This window comes from Vipera ursinii (assembly GCF_947247035.1).
Source record: "Vipera ursinii genome assembly, chromosome: 2".
Lineage (NCBI taxonomy): Eukaryota > Metazoa > Chordata > Lepidosauria > Squamata > Viperidae > Vipera > Vipera ursinii.
In genome coordinates this window covers 21,699,216-21,722,083 of record NC_139513.1, presented here as the reverse complement: position 1 = coordinate 21,722,083, position 22,868 = coordinate 21,699,216, and the positions used below count along the sequence as shown (strand labels likewise).

Below are 22,868 nucleotides of genomic sequence, written 5' to 3'. Positions count from 1 at the left end.
CAGAAATGTGGGGGGGGGGATTTGTTCTTGTAAGGTTTCCTTTTCAGTGGAAGGTTACTTTATGATTTGGGTTCATTTTCCGTTCAGGTCAATATAGCATCAGATATTTATTGCCAAACTTGGCTTTTCATGTACTTGTTTTTTTTTCTTAGGTGGGGGGTGGGGAGGAAGAACAAAGTTCTCACTATGTGAACATTAGAAAAAAAAATTAAAGTGGGTAAAGAAATCAAAATTCCCATCTATAGGATCTCTGGAGAGTACCGTATTTTCCGGCGTATAAGACGACTGGGCGTATAAGACGACCCCCCAACTTTTGAGATGATTTTCAAGATTTTTCGTCTTATACGCCGGAAAATCAGCGAGCCCGGGAAGGCACGCCCTCCCCTCTCACTGTGGAGGAAGCAGGGCAGGCTGGCGTCTGGCGGGAGCCGGCAGGGCAGTCCTGTGCACGCGCGCGCTCCCTGGCTCCTAAGGAGTCCTCGGGGATGCTGCCTCAAGAGGGAAGAGCGTCGGGCGGGAGCCGGCAGGGCAGTCCTGCACACGCACGCACTCCCTGGCTGCTAAGGAGTGCTCCTTAGCAGCCGGGGAGTGCGCGCGTGTGCAGGACTGCCCTGCCGGCTCCCGCCCGACGCCGAACGGCTCCGCCGATGCTGCCTCAAGAGGGAAGAGCGTGAGGCGCCTGCCATGGCTCCTTGAGGACTCCTTAGGAGCCAGGGAGCGTGCGCGTGCGCAGGACTGCCCTGCCGGCTCCCGCCAGATGCCAGCCTGCCCTGCTTCCTCCACAGTGAGAGGGGAGGGCGTGCCTTCTCGGGCTCGCTGACTTGCAGCCAAGCCGGAGCCGAAAGGGGCTTTTCCTTCTACCCACCCTTTGGAATAGACGCAAGAGCTCCTGGGGTCTGGCATTTGCAAGGGGGAGGGGAAGGGGCTGAGAGGCTCTTGGGGGTGGGAAGGGAGAGTCACGTTGGAGGGGGGACTGGACTAAGGAGGCTTGAAGTTGCTTTGCAAGAACGGGGGCGCTCGATTGATTTATGTACTATTTTCAGGCGTATAAGATGACTGGGCGTATAAGACGACCCCCCAACTTTTTAGATGATTTTCATGGGTTAAAAAGTCGTCTTATACGCTGGAAAATACGGTAGTCCAGATCCAGTATTAAGAATGGGAATCCAATTTGTATTTTTCCTTGGAACATCTCCATTACCACAGCCACTTTTTTTTTAGAAAGGGAAAGAAAACTAATTACACCAACTGCCAGTTCATTTCCAAGTACAGTAGTCCTCAACTTACAACAGTTCATTTAGTGACCATGGCTATGCACTAAAGGCAGTGGTGGGATTCAGCCTCTTCACATCAGTTCAGCAGAACTGGTAGCTAAATTTTGCTGAGTTTGGAGAACCGGCTGAATGCACACTGCTTCTGGAAGTCCAGTCTAGGCCTCGGAGGCCTGGAGGAGCCCTCCCAGGCCTAGAATGGCCCGCCAGAAGTGCATGGATGCCACTTCCGGAAGTCCGTTCTTGGCCTCGGAGGCCCAGGCCTGCATCCAATAAGAGAACAGGTTGTTCAGGTATTTGAATCCCACCACTGACCAAAGGCACACGGAACGCTGTTACCTTCCCAGTGCAGTGGTACCTATTAATCTACTTGCATTTGCATACTTTCATATTTACAGTATTTCCAAAGATTTTTAGCTTTTAAATTACTACAATTTGTGTCTGAATCTTCGAGATGTCCCTTCGCCATTGATCTGTTTCACAACAGGTCTTCAGAATATGGTTTCCACTCAAGAGAAAAATCTGACTCTGATGGGTTTAAAAAAGCTGAAGTATGCTTTTAATGGTTGATAATTGCATCGAAACTCTGCTGGTTGGCAGATGAAGAAAGTAATCAAAACGATAACCAATAAGAAAAATAATAAAATAAATAAGAAAAAAAAGACCAATATGTAATAAGAAATAAGACAAATACATTTAATGGTCAACCAAACATCAATACGTCCACCCCTTCCGGCAAGGATGTGAAGAGAGAATAGTTTTACCTTTCAAAACACTAGAAATGGGTTTTGCAGCAGAAAGCCTTAGGTTTATATCTCCTTTTCACTCTTGACAGAATATTTTGGATTCTGCATAGCAAACCCATTGTGGTATCCAGATCTTAAAATAAATTAATGGATTCAAATTTGCAGTAGGAGCACAGACTTTAGGGCAGGGGTGTCAAACTCAATTTCATTGAGGGCCGCATCAGCATTGCAGTTGCCCTCAGGGGGCCGGGTGGGTGTGGCCAGGGTGGGTGTGGCCTACTGGGTGGGCATGGCTAGAGTGCATATGGCCTATTGGGTGGGCGTGGCCAACTCTACATCGTTCGCATCAAGGGTGCCTATGGGGGCCTGGGCAGGAGTGGGACAGATCTGAGAGTCTCTGGCAGAAGGAGGGTCTCTGGGCCAGGGCCAAGGCAGTGGGGGCTGTTCCCTCACTGTTTCCAGGATGGCTTCACGGGCCACATGAAACCACTTTGCGGGCCGGATCCAGCCCCCGGGCCTTGTGTTTGACATGTCTGCTTTAGGGAGTCCTTCAATCTCTGGGCTATTGCATGAGTGATAGGGAAGGGGTTGAATAAGCCCCACAGAGTTTCCTCAGTTGTAGCCTTGTTGAGTAGAGTTTGGGGGGGGAAAAACAGCAGTGTAGCTCTGTCTTTTGACAAGATGTTTTGGAGCCTTCCATCATGTCGGAGCAGCTGGTGTTGTCCATTGGTTTAAGCCTTTGTGTCGATCACAGCTTGAATGGCTAACATGTCATCATGGATGTAGCCAGTCCCTGGCTCGTGGAGTGAGTTCAAGGGGTAGAACGTGGGGATGCCGCTGGCCACGTTGGTTTCATTGATGGGCCGCTGGAATGAAGACGAGGATTCCAAGGAACGGAAGGAGGTGGAAACATGACGATTGTTCACTTGATCCAACAAAGTGAAGGTCACCTACGTTTTAAAGAAGGGAGAAATTATGCGCACTACGTTTTGCATATTATATATGTACCAATTTACATGCACCAAATAAGACAGCTTTGGTCGGGGGTCATGTATCTCCTTGTCTGTAGGGCAGATTGCTTTCTGGGTCTTTCAAAACTGGGCTACCTTAGGGGGTTAAAAATGTGGGGCATGGTTTTAAGGGAGGAGGTCCAGCTGTAGAACCCAGCATTTCAGAGTGCCTCAGGGCACATAAAGCAACATCGAGCTACCAGTTGAGCCCATCCATTGGCATGGGCTTAAGCACAATCAGTACAGATAGGCCTCAACCTTTCTTGCCACAGTTCTTAAATGAATCACTGCAGTTAAGTTACTAATGTGGTTGTTAAGTGAATCTGGCTTCCCCATTGATTTTGCTTGTCAGAAGGTTGCACAACGTCCTGATCACATGATCCCCAGGACACTGCAACCGCCATAAATATAAGTCAGTTGCCAAGTGTCTGAATTTTGATCAGTCGACCATGGAGATGCTGCAACTGTTTGTAAGTGTGAAAAATGGTCATAAGTCACTTTTTTCCAGTGGCACACTAACTTCAAGTAGTCAATAATAGAATAGAATAGAATAGAATAGAATAGAATAGAATAGAATAGAATAGAATAGAATAGAATAGAATAATAGAATAGAATAGAGCTGGAAGGGACCTTGGAGGTCTTCTAGTCCAGCCCCCTTCTCAAGCAGGAGAACCTACACCATCTCAGACAGGAGGTTGTCTAGTCACTTCTTAAAAATTTCCAGTGATGGAGAGCCCATGATTTCTGGGGGTAAACTGTTCCACTGGTTGATTGTCCTCACTGTCAGGAAGTTTCTCCTCAATTCCAGGTTGCTTCTTTCTTTGATCAGTTTCTAGCCATTGTTTCTCAACCTTCTCTCTAGTGCTTTGGTGAACAACCTGTCCTCCTCTGCCTTGTGGCAGCCCCTCCGATACTGGAACACTGCTATCATGTCTTCCTATGTTTTAGCCACCAGGCCTAAATGAACTATTGTAAGTCAAGGACTGCCTGTATGCTCATGACAAATGTACATCTCTGTCTTGGCTCCTTAAGTGATGCTGTCAGGATTTGTACCCAATGCTTAGAGCTGCAGAGGTCTGGACATAAATTTAATTCTAGCAAGGCAGAGTGGCTGTGGACTTTATGGGATGGCACTCTCCCGAAAAGAGTTGGTACACAACTTGAGAATCCTCTTGAACTTATAACTGCTGTTTGGCGAACAGGTGGCAGCCACAACCAGGAAAATCAAGGGAGGGAGCTTCCTAGGCCCTGTCCCCCTACCACCAGTTCAGAAGCTCCATACCTTATGTTGGAAAGGCCATTTTAGCTGGAAATCGTATTCTCCTTTCATTATAACCAGGAAGAGCGAAAGGTGAGTTCCAGCTCCGGTTCCATCTCCGTTTAGGAAAAGCTTCAGGCAGAGCTTGTAGCCATAACGGGTGGTATAAAATGCTGGAGGGGTACGAAGGAGAAAAACACGAGATGCTAAGAGCAGCAAGAACAATAATGCCTACTTGTCTCTTTGATAAACTCTATTACAGGATAGACCAGACAAACCTTTTGAAGGAAATTGGAATCTTCACAGTAATTGGATGGGTGCCTTCACAAGAAGGATTTGCCTGCTCATAAAATGGCAGCTGGGACAATGTACCATTTTGGCCATGTATAACACACAGGACAATTTTGGCCATGGACAAAACTGAAGGCTCTAGGATGCCTTCTACTATTCCAGGGATACTTTGTGGGGTTCAAATGTAACTCTGAAAATAAATAGAATAATAGGAGCTAGTGTTTTGGCTTTCCAGCATCTGTCTTCCTTCCTTCCTTCCTTCCTTCCTTCCTTCCTTCCTTCCTTCCTTCCTTCCTTCCTTCCTTCCTTCCTTCCTTCCTTCCTCCCTCCCTCCCTCCCTCCCTCCCTCCCTCCCTCCCTCTCTCCATCTTTTCTCTTTCCTCCCTTCTCCCCTCCTTCCTTCCTAGGATCTTCAAGCCAGGCGCTACCAACAAAAATGTCTGAAAGGACGCCATAGGGCCTACTTCTGAATGGGGCCATGAATTTGCAACTTTTATAGTCCCAGCAGGATGCACAGGCTGGGCCTTCCTATGTTCCCCCTTAGTGGCAAGCCTACAGTCACAAAACTGTAGTCAGCAAGTCAACCACCAAGCAGGGATCTGAAAAGTGCTGTTTCCTTCAAAGGGCAGCTGGGCTGTTTTTTCTGTTTTTTTCCCTTGAGGAGGAAGAAGAAAAGGTTTTGCATCTCATCCAAGAAGCTTCATCAATTCTGACGGTGGGGGAAGGAAAGGTTATATGGGTATATGCATAAATCCGTTTTATTTATTTTATTTTATTTTATTTTTATTTATTTATTTATTTATTTATTTATTTATTTATTTATTTATTTATTTATTTATTTATTTATTTATTTATTTATTTATTTATTTTTGGGACTTATATGCCGCCCTATCTCCCGAAGGACTCAGGGCGGCTAACAACAATAAAAACAACAATACAAAAGTTAAAAGAAATTAAACAAACAGCCCGAAAATAAATTAGCTAAACAATTAAAAATTAAAACATTTTAAAAACCGGTCGTCAATCCAGGTCAGCCTGATGAAAAAGGAGTGTTTTGAGGCCGCGGCGAAAGGACCGGAGATCCGGGGCCATCCGGAGCTCAAGGGGGAGTTGGTTCCACAGGGCTGGCGCTCCCACAGAGAAGGCCCTCCCCCTGGGGGTCGCCAGCTGACATTGTCTAGCCGACGGCACCCTGAGGAGGCCCTCTCTGTGTGAGCGCACTGGGCGATGGGAAGTTGTCCCCGGCAGCAGACGGTCCTGCAAATATCCCGGGCCTAAGCCATGTAGGGCTTTAAAGGTAAGTACCAGCACCTTAAATTTATTTGGTCTATATCGGAGGTCGTGACCCTTTGAGAGCCGTACGCAACAAAATTTCATTTTAATATATGCCGATGAGTGTACGTTCAAAGTGACAATAAAGTTATTATTCTATTCTATTATTCTGTTCTGATAGGTTCTGATAGGATGATGGGGGTGGAAGGAGTAATATTGCAAAGAAATACAATCTTTCCATTCCACCCCACCATCCTATCAGAATTATCCTTCCTTCCCCCCCCCCCCGCCATCCAGATTCAACTGCCGGTACCTATCCTTCCATCCCCACCTCCCCCAGCCATTGGAGCTGATGAAGCTTCTAGGATGAGAAGGAAAACGTTTTCTTCTTCGTACTCAAGGGGTGGTGGTGGAAAAAACAGTCCAGTTGCCTTTTGAAGCAAAAAGCGCCTTTGAGACAACTATGACCTGGATGACTGAGAATCTCCCCAGATATCAAGCAGGGACTTTTGTTCTAAGACAGGGGTGTCAAACTCAATTTCATTGAGGGCCGCATCAGCATTGCGGTTGCCCTCAGGGGGCCGGGTGGGTGTGGCCACGGTGGGCGTGGCCTACTGGGTGGGCATGGCCAGAGTGCGTATGGCCTACTGGGTGGGCGTGGCCAGCTCTACATCGTTTGTATCAAGGGTGCCTATGGGGGCCTGGGCAGGAGTGGGACAGATCTGAGGGTCTCTGGCAGAAGGAGGGTCTCTGGGCCAGGGCCAAGGCAGTGGGGGCCATTCCATCACTGTTTCCAGGATGGCTTCGTGGGCCACATGAAACCACTTTGCGGGCCGGATCCGGCCCCCGGGCCTTGTGTTTGACATGTCTGTTCTAAGAAATCATTCCCCCCTTTTTCCTTTAATCTCCCGATTTGGTCACTCACGGGGTGAATAAAGGGCAGGCCGTTTGCCCATTTGCGCTTCCCTCATTCGAATCGCCACCCTGGGGATCTTCCAGAGGAAACACCCATCATAGCTGGTTTGCTCCAAGGCCTGGATCCTGGATACCAAGTTGCTGATCATCACATCTTTCAGAGCCAAAAGTGAATCTTGCTGTTCGATCTGGAAAGAATACATGGAAGTACAGAAGAGGATACGGTGAGATTCCATGAAAGAGGAAGAGAATAGTGATACCTTAAATTAAATTAAATTAAATTGATACCTTCAATCAATTAAATTCAGTAACCTGACATTTTATTACTTTATGGTCACAAGTGAATGATTAATCAATATAGAAGAGAAAAAGAATAAAGAATAATCTTTTTTTCACACTGCCCCCTTATCCTTTACAATTTCTGCAGCTGGGATCACACAGCCTGCCCAACCATAATATCTTTTAGTCAATTGCACCTTATTCAGTAAAGCCATGGTTGCACAAAGATGAGCAACTATGGACCCTTTACAACCTGTGGACTTCAACTTCCAGAATTCCTGAGCCAGCAATGTTGAAGTCCACAGCTCATAAATGGGGCGTAATATATTTTTTTCTTCACAGTGCCCCCTTATCCTTTACAATTTCGGCAGCTGGGTTACACAGCCTGCCCAACCATAATATATTTTAGCCAATTGCAGTTTATTCAATAAAGCAATGGTTGCAGTGACTATGGCTTAGCACAGGGATGAGCAATTGTGGACCCTTTACCAACCTGTGGATTTTAACTCCCAGAATTCCTGAGTCAGCCATGTTGAAGTCCACAGGTCATAAAGGGGCCATAGTTGCTCACCTCTGGCTTAGCACAAAGAATGAAACAAGCTTCAGTGTTAACCCAGTTATCTGGTTTCCCCCATTAATTTTGCTTGTTGGAAGCTGGCTGGGAAGGTCACAAATGGCAACCACATAAGCTTGACCTTGAGATGCCGCAACCATCATAAATACCTGCTGGTTGCAAAATGTCCATATTTTCATCATGTGACTATGCTACAATAGTCTTAAGTGCATTGACCAGTTATAAGCAGTGCTTTTTTTGTCATAGAACGCACTGGAACGGAGTTCCGGCACCTTTTTTCGACGGATTTTCCAGGTTTTAAAAGTAACTTATGAAAATTTGATGTTTGGTCCACGTGGACTTGAATTGCTCTGTCGAGCGTAGCAAGTCAGTGGCAAAATCATTAAAATGGTGCATGCGGGCTGCTTGTGTGTTGAGTCCGATGCATGTGTACTTCATCTGCGCTGGTTGTGATGGCACTGCTTGGCTTGTGATTGGCCGTGTGGTCTCACGTTGAGTGCTTACTGCGGGCAGCGACTGTTATGTTTCATTACACACAACTGATTAATGAGATGTGAATTCTGGCACCTTTTTTCTTACAAAAAAGCACTGGTTATAAGTAACTTTTTCCAGTGCCATTGTAACTTTGAATGGCCACTGAATGAAAGATTGTAGATTGAGGACTATCTATAACAGGAGTGGGGAATGATGGCCCTTTAATGCCTTGTGGACTTCAAATCCCAGAATTCCTGAGCCAGCCATGCTGGCTCAGGAATTCTGGGAGTTGAAGTCCACAAGTTATAAAGGAGCCATTGTCCCCCACCTCTGATCTATAAGTTCTCACTGGAGACATTTGATTTTTTTTTTCAAAAGTAAAGGTAAAGTTTCCCCCGCATATGTGTGCTAGTCGTTTCCGATTTTAGGGGCCGGTGTTCATCTCCGTTTCAAAGCTGAAGAGCCAGCGCTTGTCCAAGGACGTCTCCGTGGTCATGTGGCCGGCATGACTAGACGCCAAAGGCGCACGGAACACTGTTACCTTCCCACCGTAGTGGTCCCTATTTTTCTACTTGCATTTTTACGTGCTTTCGAACTGCTAGGTTGGCAGAAGCTGGGACGAGTAACAGGTGCTCACTCTGCTACGCGGCACTCAGGATTCGACCCACCAAACTGCTGACCTTCTGATCGACAGGCTCAGCATCCTAGCCCACTAAGCCACCACGTCCCCCCCTTTTTTCCTCCCAAAAGCATCAACTTAATCTTTCCAAAGGGCATCTCTTACTTTCTCCTCCAGACAGAGGATTCTGGCCAGAGCTTCTCCAAGCCTGACCTCAGGGGCCTCTTCTTTTCTGCCCAGCTCCCGACTTAGAACCGAGACAATGTTCTCCAAGGTCTTCTGGCGGGTTTCCAGCTCAGCCACCTGCTGCCTGATTTTCAGGTTAGGTCTCAGCTGCTCCAGCAGATGGTCCAGGGGGAAGTCCAGACTCACAAACTGGGGCAGAGTGTTACGAAGCAGCGGATGCTGGGGTGGCATGATTCCTTCCACTTGTCCACCGTTAAGGGAAGTCTGTTAAAAAGGGAAGTCAACCAACGACATAGGTCATCTAGAGCAGAGGCCCATAAACTTTCCAGAGTTGCAGACTGACAGTGGCAACAGGGTTGGGGTCAATGGTGGGATTCAGCCAGTTTGCACCAGTTTGGCAAAACTGGGAGCTAATTTTTTGTTGCTCAGGCCCAGAATGGACTTCCAGAAGCGGCATTCACACAGAGATGGTTGTTCACATATTTGAATCCCACCACTTGTGAGAGGGGGGGCGGGAAAGAGAGAGGGGATGTGTCGCATCCCTGCCAGAACACTGCCATTCTGGAGGGAGCTGTATCTGCCTGGGAATTGGGGAAGGGGGAATGAGCCCTCAGGGCCATCTAGTCTGACTCCTGTCTGGCTAACTCCTGCCTGCTAGCAAGGTCGCAGCGCCAGAGAACGGCTCGTTATCACCTTTTCGGCTTGAAGTTCTCACAACATATTCACGCCAGCAGATTGGTTCCTGATGGACTGGGGCATTGGGGTGGGGCATGGACAATGGAAAATTTAGCTCAACGTTTTTGCACAGGAACTTCAGATTCTGCCTGACTACTCTGCAATCACTTTCAGTAAAATATCCTTTTGTTTCAAGAGTCGTGCTTTCCTGAGAAATACACATACTTATACATACACATACACATAAACACACACATATATACACATACATATACACAGGGCTTTTTTTTGTCATAGAATGCACCGGAATGGAGTTCCAGCACCTTTTTCCGATGTCTTTTCCAGAGTTGCGTTCTTTTCCTATTGTTTCCCTTCCTAACCACATTTTTTTAAATTTAATTCCATTTATATCCCGCCCTTCTCCGAAGACTCAGGGCGGCTTACAAGCTTAGCAGTAGCCTTCATTCTATGTAAATGCCTGCTTATTAGGGCTTTCACCCCACCCCCAAGCGGCATTATTACAAAGTCAGCTTATTGCCCCCAACAATCTGGGTCCTCATTTTACCTACCTCGGAAGGATGGAAGGCTGAGTCAACCTTGAGCCTGGTGGGATGCGAACCTGCACTAATTGCAGGCAGCTGGTGTTACTTAAGGAGGCATTAGCCCACTGCGCCACCAAGGCTCTTTGTTTTTGAAAATGCCCCACTGGCGGAACGGTGTGAGTGGGGTCCCCTCTGGCGCTGTCTGCCTCCTCTATGAGGAGCCATGAGGTGCCAGAGCACCAAAGCCAGAGCGTGGCTTGATTGGCTGGGTCGGACCCATGTGGTGTGGAAGCCGACGGTGGCGGTGGGAGACACATAAACGTGGAGGCCATCTTTCCCGACAGGGTAAGCGAGCCTTTTGCCTTCCCTTACAGAAGGTGGGGTTGTGAGGTTAAAAAGAGGCGAAGCGAGAGGAAAGAAAGGTGGCAGGCATGGAAGCTTGCCCAACTTTGCTTCTTTCAGTTCCTTGGGTAGTTTGAAGGCTGGGATATCTACGAAAATGTCTTTTTAGTCTTTTATACTTTATATTAAATCTGCAGAGGGGAAGAATAAGAATAAAGCCAATGTCTTGTGATTTGGAGGTATTACTATTATTAATAATATATATTAATTATGTATTGGTCAGATGTAAAGGTAGACCTACAATATGAGGTTTAATCAGATCTATTTATTACATTGGGTTTAACTGAAAGGTAAATTAAAAGTAATCTGTTCACTGACGAAGTTTCAACTTTAATTTGTTTCAAGTCAATATCCATATTAAACTCCAGATGTAAATTTTTCCACCTGACAACTTCTTAAAAATAATTCAATCTTTTACAAGCAAATTTTGTTGTATTGGGCCAATTTCATTCCACATAGAAAGCTGACATTTCCACTCATTAAACTAAATGGGTATGCCAGTGGTAAATGTCCCAAAAGATTAATAAAATGCCTTCTTGTAATTTAAAGCCACACAGTGCATGGTAACATTAATAGTATTAATTTACCTTGAACAAAATCCTAGTCTTTTATATACACTAAAAATTGAAGGTGTTTTTTTCCCCAACTACAAAGGTAAACATTGTAGGGTAGGCAAGGAGGGTTGTATGACGTGTGTGAGTTCCAGCACTTTTTTTTTTACAAAAAAAAGCACTGCATATACATATGTATAGTCCTCGACTTACAACAGTTCATTTAGTGACCATTTGAAATTAGATGCCAGTGAAAAAAGTGACTTGAGACTGTTTTTCACACTAACAACTGTTGCAGTGTGCCGAGGGTCACATGATCAAAATTCAGAGGCTTGGCAATTGACTCATATTTATGACGGTTGCAGTATCCTAGGGCCATGTGATCCCCTTTTGTAAACTTCTGACAAGCAAAGTCAACGGGGAAGGCAGATTCACTTAACAGTTGTGTTATTGACTTAACACCTGCATTGATTCCCTTAACAACTATGGCAAGGAAAGTCGTAAAATGGGGCAAATCTCACTTAACAAATATCTCACTTAGCAACAGAAATTTTGAGCTCAATTGTGGTCGTAAGTTGAGGACTACCTGTATATGCCAGGTATTGAAGATATTTGCAAAAAATTAAATCAATGTCATTCATTATTATCAATACGAGTCATCGGTCAGAGACTACCTGTAAACGTATACATATACACATTAACACAATAATTGTAAAACATGAAAAAAATTAAACCCACCTTGTCAAAATGGATGAGTGGCTCTATTTCTTTCTCTTTCAGACTTTCAGAAGAGGTCGTTCTGCTGCAGCTGGAGAAGCAAAACAAATTGTGTCAGATATCCTAAAGCAGGGGTGTCAAACTCAATTTCATTGAGGGCCGCATCAGCATTGCAGTGGCTCTCAGGGGGCCGGGTGGGTGTGGCCTGGGTGGGTGTGGCCTACTGGGTGGGCGTGGCTAGAGTGCATATGGCCTACTGGGTGGGCGTGGCCAGCTCTACATCGTTAGCATCAAGGGTGCCTATGGGGGCCCGGGCAGGAGTGGGACAGATCTGAGGGTCTCTGGCAGGAGGAGGGTCTCTGGGGCAGGGCCAAGGCAGTGGGGGCCGTTCCCTCACTGTTTCCAGGATGGTTTCGCGGGCCACATGAAACCACTTCGCGGGCCGGATCTGGCCCCCGGGCCTTGTGTTTGACATGTCTGTCCTAAAGAGATCAAAACATCCAAGTGATGGTATTCTCTGCTACACTCTCTGAAAGTGAAAGTTGGACTTCAGAGAAACAGGATGGGAAGAATATTAAAATAATAAATAAATAAATAATTTTATTTGTATACGGCCCTTCTCCCGAAGGACTCAGGGCGGTGAACAGGGCAAACATATAAAAATACAAAATACAACAATTAAAAAAGGAATTAAACAAGATGCCCAAGTTAACACTAGATTAAAATACATTTAAAACAACAATAAAATCCAAACCCATCCCCCATCAGGCCAGGCCGGCTTGTTCGAACAAATAAGTCTTCAGATCGCGGCGGAAGGAGCGAAGGTCGGGCGCCATCCGGAGCTCAACCGGCAAACGGTTCCACAATTCCGGGGCGCCCACAGAGAAGGACCTCCCCCTGGGGGCCACCAGGCGACATTCTCTGACCGGTGGCACCCTGAGGAGGCCCTCTCTGTGGGAATGCACAGGACGGAGGGAAGTTGACGCCGGCAGCAGGTGATCCCTAAGGTACTCCGGACCCATGCCATGTAGGGCCTTGAAAACCATTACCAGAACCTTAACACCTCTGAACTTTGGTATTAGATAAGACTCCTCAGACAGCCAAAAATAGATAAATAAACCAGTAGATCATTAAACAAATTAAACCATGGACAGCCCAAAATAGATGAATAAACCAGTGGATCATTAAACAAATCAACTTAAGAGTTCTTCCTTGAGGCACAAATGACCAGGCTCACATGATTCTACTTTGGACTCATGATACAAAGACCCAACTCTTTGGAGAAAGCTCTGAGGCTGGAAACAATGGAAGGAAAGTGAAGAACAGGACAACAGAAGGACTCAGTTGCAGTGCCAATGGGTGCAATCATTGTAAGACCTGAAAGACCAGATGAAGGATAGATTATCATGGAGAGAATCCGTGTATGTGGATTTTGCTTTCATCCAGTTTTTCCAAATCACAAGTTTTATTGCAGGATTTCTCCATAAAGTCAATTTAGCACGGGGAAAAAAGGATTGAATCTGTTTTATTAGATATTCCATTTGATAGCTTTGTAACTGGTATTGTTTCCAGAGATACTAGAATTCTACTGTATTTAGATCCTAATAGGTTCACTGTTTAAGGATGCTATTTTGTTGTTAGCTGCGAAGTCGTGTCCGACCCATCGCAACCCTATGGACAACATTCCTCCAGGCCTTCCTGTCCTCTACCATCTTCTGGAGTCCATTTAAGCTCACGCCTACTGCTTCAGTGACTCCATCCAGCCACCTCATTCTCTGTCGTCCCCTTCTTCTATTGCCCTCGATCTTTCCCAGCATTAGGCTCTTCTCCAGTGAGTCCTTCCTTCTCATTAGGTGGCCAAAGTACTTGAGTTTTAGCTTCAGGATCTGGCCTTCTAAAGAGCAGTCAGGATTGATCTCCTCTAGGACTGACCGGTTTGATCGCCTTGCAGTCCAAGGGACTCGCAGGAGTCTTCTCCAGCACCACAGTTCAAAGGCCTCAATTCTTTGGCGCTCAGCCTTTCTTATGGTCCAACTTTCACTGCCATACATTGCAACTGGGAAGACCATAGCCTTGACTATACGCACTTTTGTTGACAGGGTGATGTCTCTGCTTTTTAGTGTGCTGTCTAGATTTGCCATGGCTTTCCTCCCCAGGAGCAAGCGTCTTTTGATTTCTTGGCTACAGTCCCCATCTGCAGTGATCTTGGAGCCCAGAAAAATAAAATCTGTCACTACTTCCATTTCTTCCCCGTCTATTTGCCAGGAATTGAGAGGGCCAGATGCCATGATCTTGGTTTTCTTAATGTTAAGTTTCAACCCAAGTTTTGCACTCTCCTTCTTCACCCGCAACAAGAGGCTCTTTAGTTCTTCTTCACTTTCTGCCATTAGAGTGGTATCATCTGCGTATCTCAGGTTGTTGATATTTCTTCCGGCAATCTTAATTCCAACTTTTGATTCATCTAGCCCTGCCTTTCTCATGATGTGCTCTGCATATAAGTTAAATAGGCAGGGCGACAGTATACATCCTTGCCGGACTCCTTTCCCAATTTTGAACCAATCAGTGGTTCCGTGTCCAGTTCTCACTGTTGCTTCTTGACCCGCATATAGGTTTCTCAAGAGACAAATAAGATGGTCTGGTACTCCCATCTCTTTAAGAACTTGCCACATTTTGTTATGATCCACACAATCAAAGGCTTTAGCATAGTCAATGAAGCAGAAGTAGATGTTTTTCTGGAACTCCCTAGCTTTCTCCATGATCCAGCGTATGTTGGCAATTTGATCTCTAGTTCCTCTGCCTCTTCGAAATCCTGCCTGTACTTCTGGTAGTTCTCGATCCACATACTGCTGAAGTCTAGCTTGTAGGATTTTAAGCATGACTTTACTAGCATGAGAAATGAGTGCAATGGTGCGATAGTTTGAACATTCTTTGGCACTGCCTTTCTTTGGAATTGGAATGTAAACTGATCTTTTCCAATCCTGTGGCCATTGTTGAGTTTTCCAAATTTGCTGGCAAATTGAGTGTAGCACTTTTACTGCATTGTCTTTTAAGATTTTGAATAGCTCAGCTGGAATACTGTCACTTCCACTAGCTTTGTTGTTGCTCAGCTTTTCTAAGGCCCACTTCACTTCACATTCTAGGATGTCTGGCTCGAGGTCAGTGACCACCTCATTGTGATTATCAGGGACGTTAAGCTCATTCTTGTATAGTTCTTCTGTGTAATTTTGCCACCTCTTCTTAATCTCTTCTGCCTCTGTTAGGTCCCTGCCATTTTGGTCCTTTATCATGCCCATTTTTGCATTAAACGTTCCCTTCATTTCTCCAATTTTCTTGAAAAGATCTCTGGTCCTCCCTATTCTATTGTTTTCTTCTATTTCTTTGCACTGTTCATTTAAGAAGGCATTCTTATCTCTTCTAGCTATTCTCTGGAATTCTGCATTCAATTGGGTGTATCTTTCTTTTTCTCCCTTGCCTTTCGCTTCCCTCCTTTCCTCAGCTATTTGCAAAGCTTCCTCAGACAGCCATTTTGCTTTCTTGCATTTCTTTTTCTTTGGGATGGTTTTGGTTGCTACCTGTTGTACAATGTCGCGAACCTCTGTCCATAGTTCTTCAGGCACTCTGTCTATTAGATCTAATTCCTTAAATCTATTTGTCACCTCTACTGTATATTCAACAGGGATATGATTTAATTCATACCTGAGTGGCCTAGTGCTTTTCCCTACTTTCTTCAGTTTAAGCCTAAACTTTGCAAGGAGAAGCTCATGGTCTGAGCCACAGTCAGCTCCTGGTCTTGTTTTTACTGACTGTATAGAGCTTCTCCATCTTTGGCTGCAGAGCATATAGTCAATCTGATTTCTGTGTTGACCATCTGGTGATGTCCATGTGTAGAGCCGTCTCTTGGGTTGTTGAAAAAGAGTGTTTGCTATGACCATCGTATTCTCTTGACAGAATTCTATCAGCCTGTGCCCTGCTTCATTTTGCACTCCAAGGCCAAACTTGCCTGTTATTCCAGTTATCTTTTGGCTTCCTACTTTAGCATTCCAATCCCCCATGATGATAAGAACATCATTTTTTGGTGTTAGTTCTATAAGGTGCTGTAGTGCTTCATAGAACTGGTCAATTTCATCCTCTTCAGCACTGGTGGTTGGGGCATAGACCTGGACTACTGTGATATTGAATGGTTTGCCTTGGATTCGAACTGAGATCATTCTGTCATTTTGAGGATTGTATCCCAGTATTGCTTTTCCTACTCTTTTATTGACTATGAAGGCTACTCCATTTCTTCTGAAGGATTCTTGCCCACAATAGTATACCTGATGGTCATCTGAATTAAATTCACCCATTCCTGTCCATTTTAGTTCACTGATACCTAAGATGTCAATGTTCAGTCTTGTCATCTCTTGTTTGACCACGTCCAGTTTTCCTTGATTCATGGATCTTACATTCCAGGTTCCTATGGAGAAAAAATCTTTACAGCATTGGACTTTCCTTTCACCACCAGACACATCCACAGCTGAGCGTCCTTTCGGCTTTGGCCCAGTCGCTTCATTCTTTCTGGCGCTACTAGTACTAGCCCTCTGCTCTTCCCCAGTAGCATATTGGACGCCTTCCGACCTGAGGGGCTCATCTTCCAGCGTCATATCGTTTTGCCTTTTGGTACTGTCCATAGGGTTTTCATGGCAAAGATACTGGAGTGGGTTGCCATTTCCTTCTCCAGTGGATCACGTTTTGTCAGAACTCTCTGCTATGACCTGTCCGTCTTGGGTGGCCCTGCATGGCATAGCTCATAGCTTCATTGAATTACGCAAGCCCCTTCACCACGACAAGGCAGTAATCCATGAAGGGGGGATGCTATTTAGGGATATACTAAAGATGCCTAAATCGGAAAGTTAATACCAAGCATGGACTTCCAATATTTAATAATTGACAATAGCTAAGCTTGAGGATGTAACTGCAGATTCAGAAAACCGAATCCTTTCTCATTCATTGGTAATTGCATTTTCTGTAAAGATATTCTCAGAACTGAAAACCCCGTAAAAATTTTCTAAAATTTCCAAGTCATTGCAAGAGTGAGATGGGCAGTACCTAAATTTGATAAAATAATCTCTTTCTTTTTCTTTCTTTCTTTCTTTCTTTCTTTCTTTCTTTCTTTCTTTCTTTCTTTCTTTCTTTCTTTCTTTCTTTCTTTCTTTCTTTCCTTCCTTCCTTCCTTCCTTCCTTCCTTCCTTCCTTCCTTCCTTCTTTCTCTTTCTTTCTTTCTTTCTTTCTTTCTTTCTTTCTTTCTTTCTTTCTTTCTTTTTCTTTCTTTCTTTCTTCCTTCCTTCCTTCCTTCCTTCCTTCCTTCTTTTCTTTCTGTTTTCTTTTCCTTCCTTTCTTCCTCCCTCCTTCTTTCTTTCTTTCTTTCTTTCTTTCTTTCTTTCTTTCTTTCTTTCTTTCTTTCTTTCTTTCTTTCTTTTTTCTTTTTTCTTATTTTTCTTCCTTCTTTCCTCCCTCCCTCCCTGCAACAGCCCTCTTCTACTAATTCCCAATTGCAAGATGCGCAACATAAATTTAAGAAATAAAAATAAATAAAACAACCACCTTGCTTAGCAACAGAAATTCTGGCCCCAATTGAGGTCTTAAGGTGAGGCCTAGCCATAGGGACTAAATAATTTCATTAATACCTTTAAAATGACCATCTCAGCAGTACTGCACAACTCTGACTCTTTCCTTGAATGAGATGCATTTTCTTCTATTTAATAAGACAACAGTCCGAGTCCTTTGGATTTCCCCCAAATTTCTGTCTGTCACATAATCACATGTCCGTTTCTTCTCCCTCCCCAGATGTCTCAGGCATTTTTCCTCTCTTTAGGTCACCAGATGATACCATATTTGGGGGAGGAGTGGAAATTTTTCAGCAGTCAGAACAAGACTTTTCAGGAAAACCCCCCAGGGTAAAATGTGTGGTGAGTTCTTCAAAAGATATTAGTGGAGTATTTTTGGATTTTGGAAGGAAGAATGATCTGATGCACAAGGTGACCCAGGTGTCTATGGATATTCTCAGTCATCCAGGTCATAGTTGTCCCAAAGATGCCTTTACCAAAAGGCAACTGGAGTTTCTTGGGGGGGTTTTTCTTTGAAAACATTTCATTTTTCACTCAAGAAGCTTCTTGGGTGTTAAAACGGAAGAAACTTCTTGGATGAGAAGCAAAACTTTTTTAAAGAAAAAAACTAAGAAAGTCCAGTTGCCTTTCGGGGAAAAAAGCACCTTTGGGACAAGATGACCCAGAGGGTCTTCTCAGATGCCAGGGCAAAAGAGAGTTATTTCTAGAGGTTCTAGGTGATATGATAGCAGTGTTCCAATATCTCAGGGGCTGACACAAAGAAGAGGGAGTCAAGCTATTCTCCAAAGCACCTGAAAGCAGGACAAGAAGCAACGGATGGAAACTAGTCAAGGAGAGAAGCAACCTAGAACTAAGGAGAAACTTCCTGACAGTTAGAACAATTAACCAGTGGAACAACCTGCCTCCAGAGGTGGTGAATGCTCCAACACTGGAGGTTTTTAAGAAGAGACTGGACAGCCATTTGTCTGAAATGGTATAGGGTTTCCTGCCTGAGCAGGGGGTTGGACTAGATGACCTTCAAGGTCCCTTCCATCATCATCATCATCATCATCATCATCATCATCATCATCATCATCATCATTATTATTATTATTATTATTATTATTATTATTATTATTATTATTATTATTATTATTATTAGTGGAGACCTCTCAAAAGCATGTGTAACGTCTCCCCAATCCAGACAACACCATCACTCCATTTGGGGTGAAGACTATCTAGAACAAGCATGCTGCATTTTTGAGGCTCTTGGATGACTCATTTTTCAGGCTCCTAGATGCCTCACTTTGAAAGGAAAGGGATTTTTCTCCTCCACTTTTGACCTTATCTTCCAATTCCTCTGCTCTGCTATAAGGTGTTAAGAGGATAGAGTTGATGGTCACTAAATCCCAGCCTTGGTGGGAACTGGATGAAAAGTGCCAGGAAATTTTGAGAGCTGGGGTTTCAAAACATTAGAAGGGTTTGGAGAAGATTGGAGTTGTGTTGAATCTACCTGGTATTTCAGGTGAAAGAATTGCTGAAATGGTATAGGGTTTCCTGCCTGAGCAGGGGGTTGGACTAGATGACCTCCAAGGTCCCTTCCAACTTCTTCTTCTTCTTCTTCTTCTTCATCATCATCATCATCATCATCATTATTATTATTATTATTATTATTATTATTATTATTATTATTATTATTATTATTATTATTATTATTGAAATCCCAAAGCTTGGGTCTCATCCAGGACATCAGAAAAACATCACAGAATGAGAATAATGTGGCAAACCATTTCTATATTCTTGCCAACTCACTCACTCACTCACTCACTCACTCACTCACTCATTCACTCACTCACTCACTCACACTGACACAGACAGACACGAACACAACAGCAAGGCAAATTAGCCTAGTGGTTAAGGCACCTGGCTGGAAAGCAAAAGAGTATGAATTCTAGTCCTGCCTTAGACATGAAAGCCAACTGGGTGACCTTGGGCCAATCCCTGTCACTCAGTCCAACTCACCTAACAGGGCATGGGGAAAATAGGAGGAGGAAGTTGCGTTAGTCTAGCTCAGAGGTAGGCAACCGTGGCTCTTTTATGACTCATGGACTTCAACTCCCAGAATTCCTGCTGGCTCAGGAATTCTGGGAGTTGAAGTTTATGAGTCATAAAAGAGCCAAGGTTGCCTACCCCTGGTCTAGCTTAATGAAAAGAAGGACTGGGGGTGTGTGTGACATGATAGAAGTGTTCCAATATCTCGGGTTACCACAAAGAAGAGGGAGTCAAGCTATTCTCCAAAGCATCTGAGGGCAGGACAAGAAGCAACGGATGGAAACTAATCAAGGAGAGAAGCAACCTAGAACTAAGGAGAAATTTCTGGACTGCTAGAACAATTACTCAGTGGAACAACCTGCCTCCAGAAGCTGTGAATGCTCCAACACTGGAAGTTTTTAAGAAGAGACTGGGCAGCCATTTGTCCGAAATGGTATAGGTTTTCCTGCCTGAGCAGGGGGTTGGACTAGATGACCTCCAAGGTCACTTCCAACATTGTTATTCTATTCTGTTCTAACTCAGATATGTTTGCCATCTTGAAACATTTGTAAAAATAATACAAACGGAATAATAATCTAAATAAATAAATAAAGCACAAAACCATCCAAGTTGGGCTCATCCTGAAGCTGAATTTGTTTCAGTAAATTCTTCCCCCAAAACTCTTTTAATGTGCAAACTAACATGCCTCGATGCCACTGAGATATTTACGGGGATGTTCCAGATTAACATGCCACATGCAGTTAGGGTTTTTTTTTTAACAGAAGACTCTAATTTTCTGATCACTGATCTTGCACACAAAATGGCAAGAGTTTCGAATTATTTACATATATGAAACAAAAAAAACCCCACAAACAAACATCTGAAAGGGATTATAATAGAATCTGTCTGCATCTCTGTGATGAACAGGAAACAAAGACTTTCATTCTATACCCTGTGCTTCAATCGGTTCACCAGTTAAGGAACATCTGGGTCACGAGAAACAACTCTTTTGTGAATGGAAATTATTGTTCAGGCAGTTTTCATTCTTTGTTTTTATTTTATTTCCTGGTTTCCTTATTATAACCCCATATATAAATTATACATATGTATATAGATGTAATTACAACAGCTGTAATTAATATGCACTTATAACTATAGATTAAAACAACATATTGCAATAATTTAGAGAGCATTTCTAAAATAAAAGCTCCATGTCTACATCTACTATCCATCCATCCATCCATCCATCCATCCATCCATCCATCCATCCATCTATCTATCTATCTATCTATCTATCTATCTATCTATCTATCTATCTATCTATCTATCTATCTATCTATCTATCTATCTATCTATCTATCTATCCAACCACCCATCTTATACCAAGCTCTGGACTGCTTCCAACCAAGAATTAAAACAACATAAAAACCATATAAAAGCATTACAACCATGAACATTAAAAGCAAACAAGCAAACACAATCCTTTAGAAGGCCACCAAATTGGGGAAAAAACAACTCACTGTAGTCCCACTATATTTAAAATAACAGGAAAGTTTTTATTTAAAAGCAACTTCACAAGGGCCAACAACGACCAAGCATTTCAGGTGCGCTTCTAAACTATACTCATCACTTGTGGGTAGGGAGAGAAAGAAGAAAAGGATTCTGCAGCTGCAGAAATATTCTTTATCTCATCCAAGGTTTGGCCACTTTAAAATGTATGGACTTCACCTCCCAGAATTCCTCAGCCAGCTTTGTCTGAGGAATTCTGGGAGTTGAAGTCCCCATGTCTTAAAGTGGCCACGTTCGGAGGCCTCTGTTCCAGACTGAGTCCCAGTAATGTAACATATTCTAGGACTCAGCATTCCTGCTCCTAAAAGTGCTGATATCCAGTCTCCTGCTTCTGTCATCTCTTTAATATAAATCTTGTTATAATGTTATAAATCCTCCCCCATCACATTTAAAAAAACAAACAAACCATTTTGACCATCACAGATACATACCTCATTTTTGGCTGCTCAGACCCTCAGTTGCTCAACATCTCTTTCTCTTTCTGAAATTTTATAGGTTTCCAGACAAAGCCAAGACTAACCTTTTCCTCTCTTATAAAGATGCAGTCAGAGTAAAGAGTGGGGGTTAAGACTGCCTACCAGTGGAAGCTGCAATGGGTGGGGGAATCCCAACCTTGGGGCAGAGGAAGTCAGTTTTCAAAAGATAAAATTCTTTAAGCTCAAAACTGAAAATAAAAGCTCATTTGGGCATAACATTTGTTCAGCTATTGCCAGACCACATAAGCTTTCATGTGGAGGTCACACTTTTCTAATTTGGACAGGAATAACAGTGACATACAGGAAGACTTTCTCTTGTCCCATTTTTTTTTAAAAAAATAATAAAATGTTTTTGGTTCTTCATGACCTCATGGAGATCATTTGATCAGGACTGTCTGGTAGGACCTGCTTGCTTAGTCCTTCCAAATCCATCTTTTGGATTTAGCCATCTAACCATCCTGCTTTCTGTCACCTGCTTTTTTTTTTTAAACTGTCTTTGATTTCTTCAAATTTCAAGGTCTGCTCTAATGGCAAGACAGGCAGTCCTTGAATTACGACCTCAATTGAGTCCAAAAATTTCTGTTGCTAAGCAAGTCAGTTGTGAGCTTTGCCCCGTTTTATGACCTTTCTTGCCACCGTGAATCATGGCAATTGTTAAGCTAGTAACATGGTTGTTAAGGGAACCTGGCTTCCCCACAGACTTTTCTTGTTCAAAGGTCACAAAAGGGAATCACAATGACAACCCCCCCCCCGGGATACTGCAAAGATCATAAATATGAGTCAGTTGACATGCATCCAAATTTTGATCGGGTGCCCATGGAGATGCTGCAACAGTTCTAAGTGTGAAAACTGGTCATAAATCATTCTTTTTAGTGCCATTGTAACTGTAAATGGTCACTAAATAAATGGTTGTAAGTTAAGGACTACCTGTATTATGGACCTGGAATGTCTACGCCATAAGCTTCACTGTTAGTGCTTCCAGACAGCGCTGTAATTTTACTTCAGCTATGAATCTATGATTTGATGTTTCTCCTGGTCCAAACTCTCCAACTCATTTCTCCATGTATCATAATTCAAAGCCATCAAATTTTAATTTGTCCAGCCTTGCCAGTGGTTGATGTTTTGCAGCCCAAATGTTATAACTGAGACACCACGGCCCTGGCAGTAGATACTTAACTGCCCCTGGGATGTTTCTGCCTTTTAATCCTTTGTCTACATCTGTCTTCATCTCCTACCTAGTAACAGATGTTTTGTTTAATACATGGATACTAGGATACTAAGATTGTCAGAATCCATTTATATCAAATTTCATAAATGTATAGGTAGAACAATGTGCTTATTCTGGGGATTCTGCCATCTCTCCGAAGTGGGGGGGGGAGAGGATAGACTTTAGGCGATCTTCAAACAACAGGGAACATTTGAACTGGG

The 22,868-nt window shown here is 43.7% G+C and overlaps 2 protein-coding genes across 5 annotated transcripts in view; one reads left to right on the top strand and one right to left on the bottom strand.

Moving 5' to 3' along the window:
• DDAH2 (DDAH family member 2, ADMA-independent) overlaps positions 1 to 22,868 on the top strand; it is a 285,750-nt gene that overhangs the window by 48,038 nt on the left and 214,844 nt on the right. The window lies entirely within an intron of this gene.
• LOC310636753 (TNF receptor-associated factor 1-like) lies at positions 1,978 to 21,473 on the bottom strand. The gene is made up of 6 exons (XM_083356855.1): positions 21,396 to 21,473; positions 11,804 to 11,873; positions 8,875 to 9,159; positions 6,774 to 6,951; positions 4,310 to 4,458; positions 1,978 to 2,967 (listed from the first exon to the last, which is right to left on the bottom strand). The coding sequence occupies exons 1-6, from the start codon at positions 21,398 to 21,400 to the stop codon at positions 2,749 to 2,751; spliced, it is 906 nt and encodes a 301-aa protein (XP_083212981.1). The 5' UTR covers positions 21,401 to 21,473; the 3' UTR covers positions 1,978 to 2,748.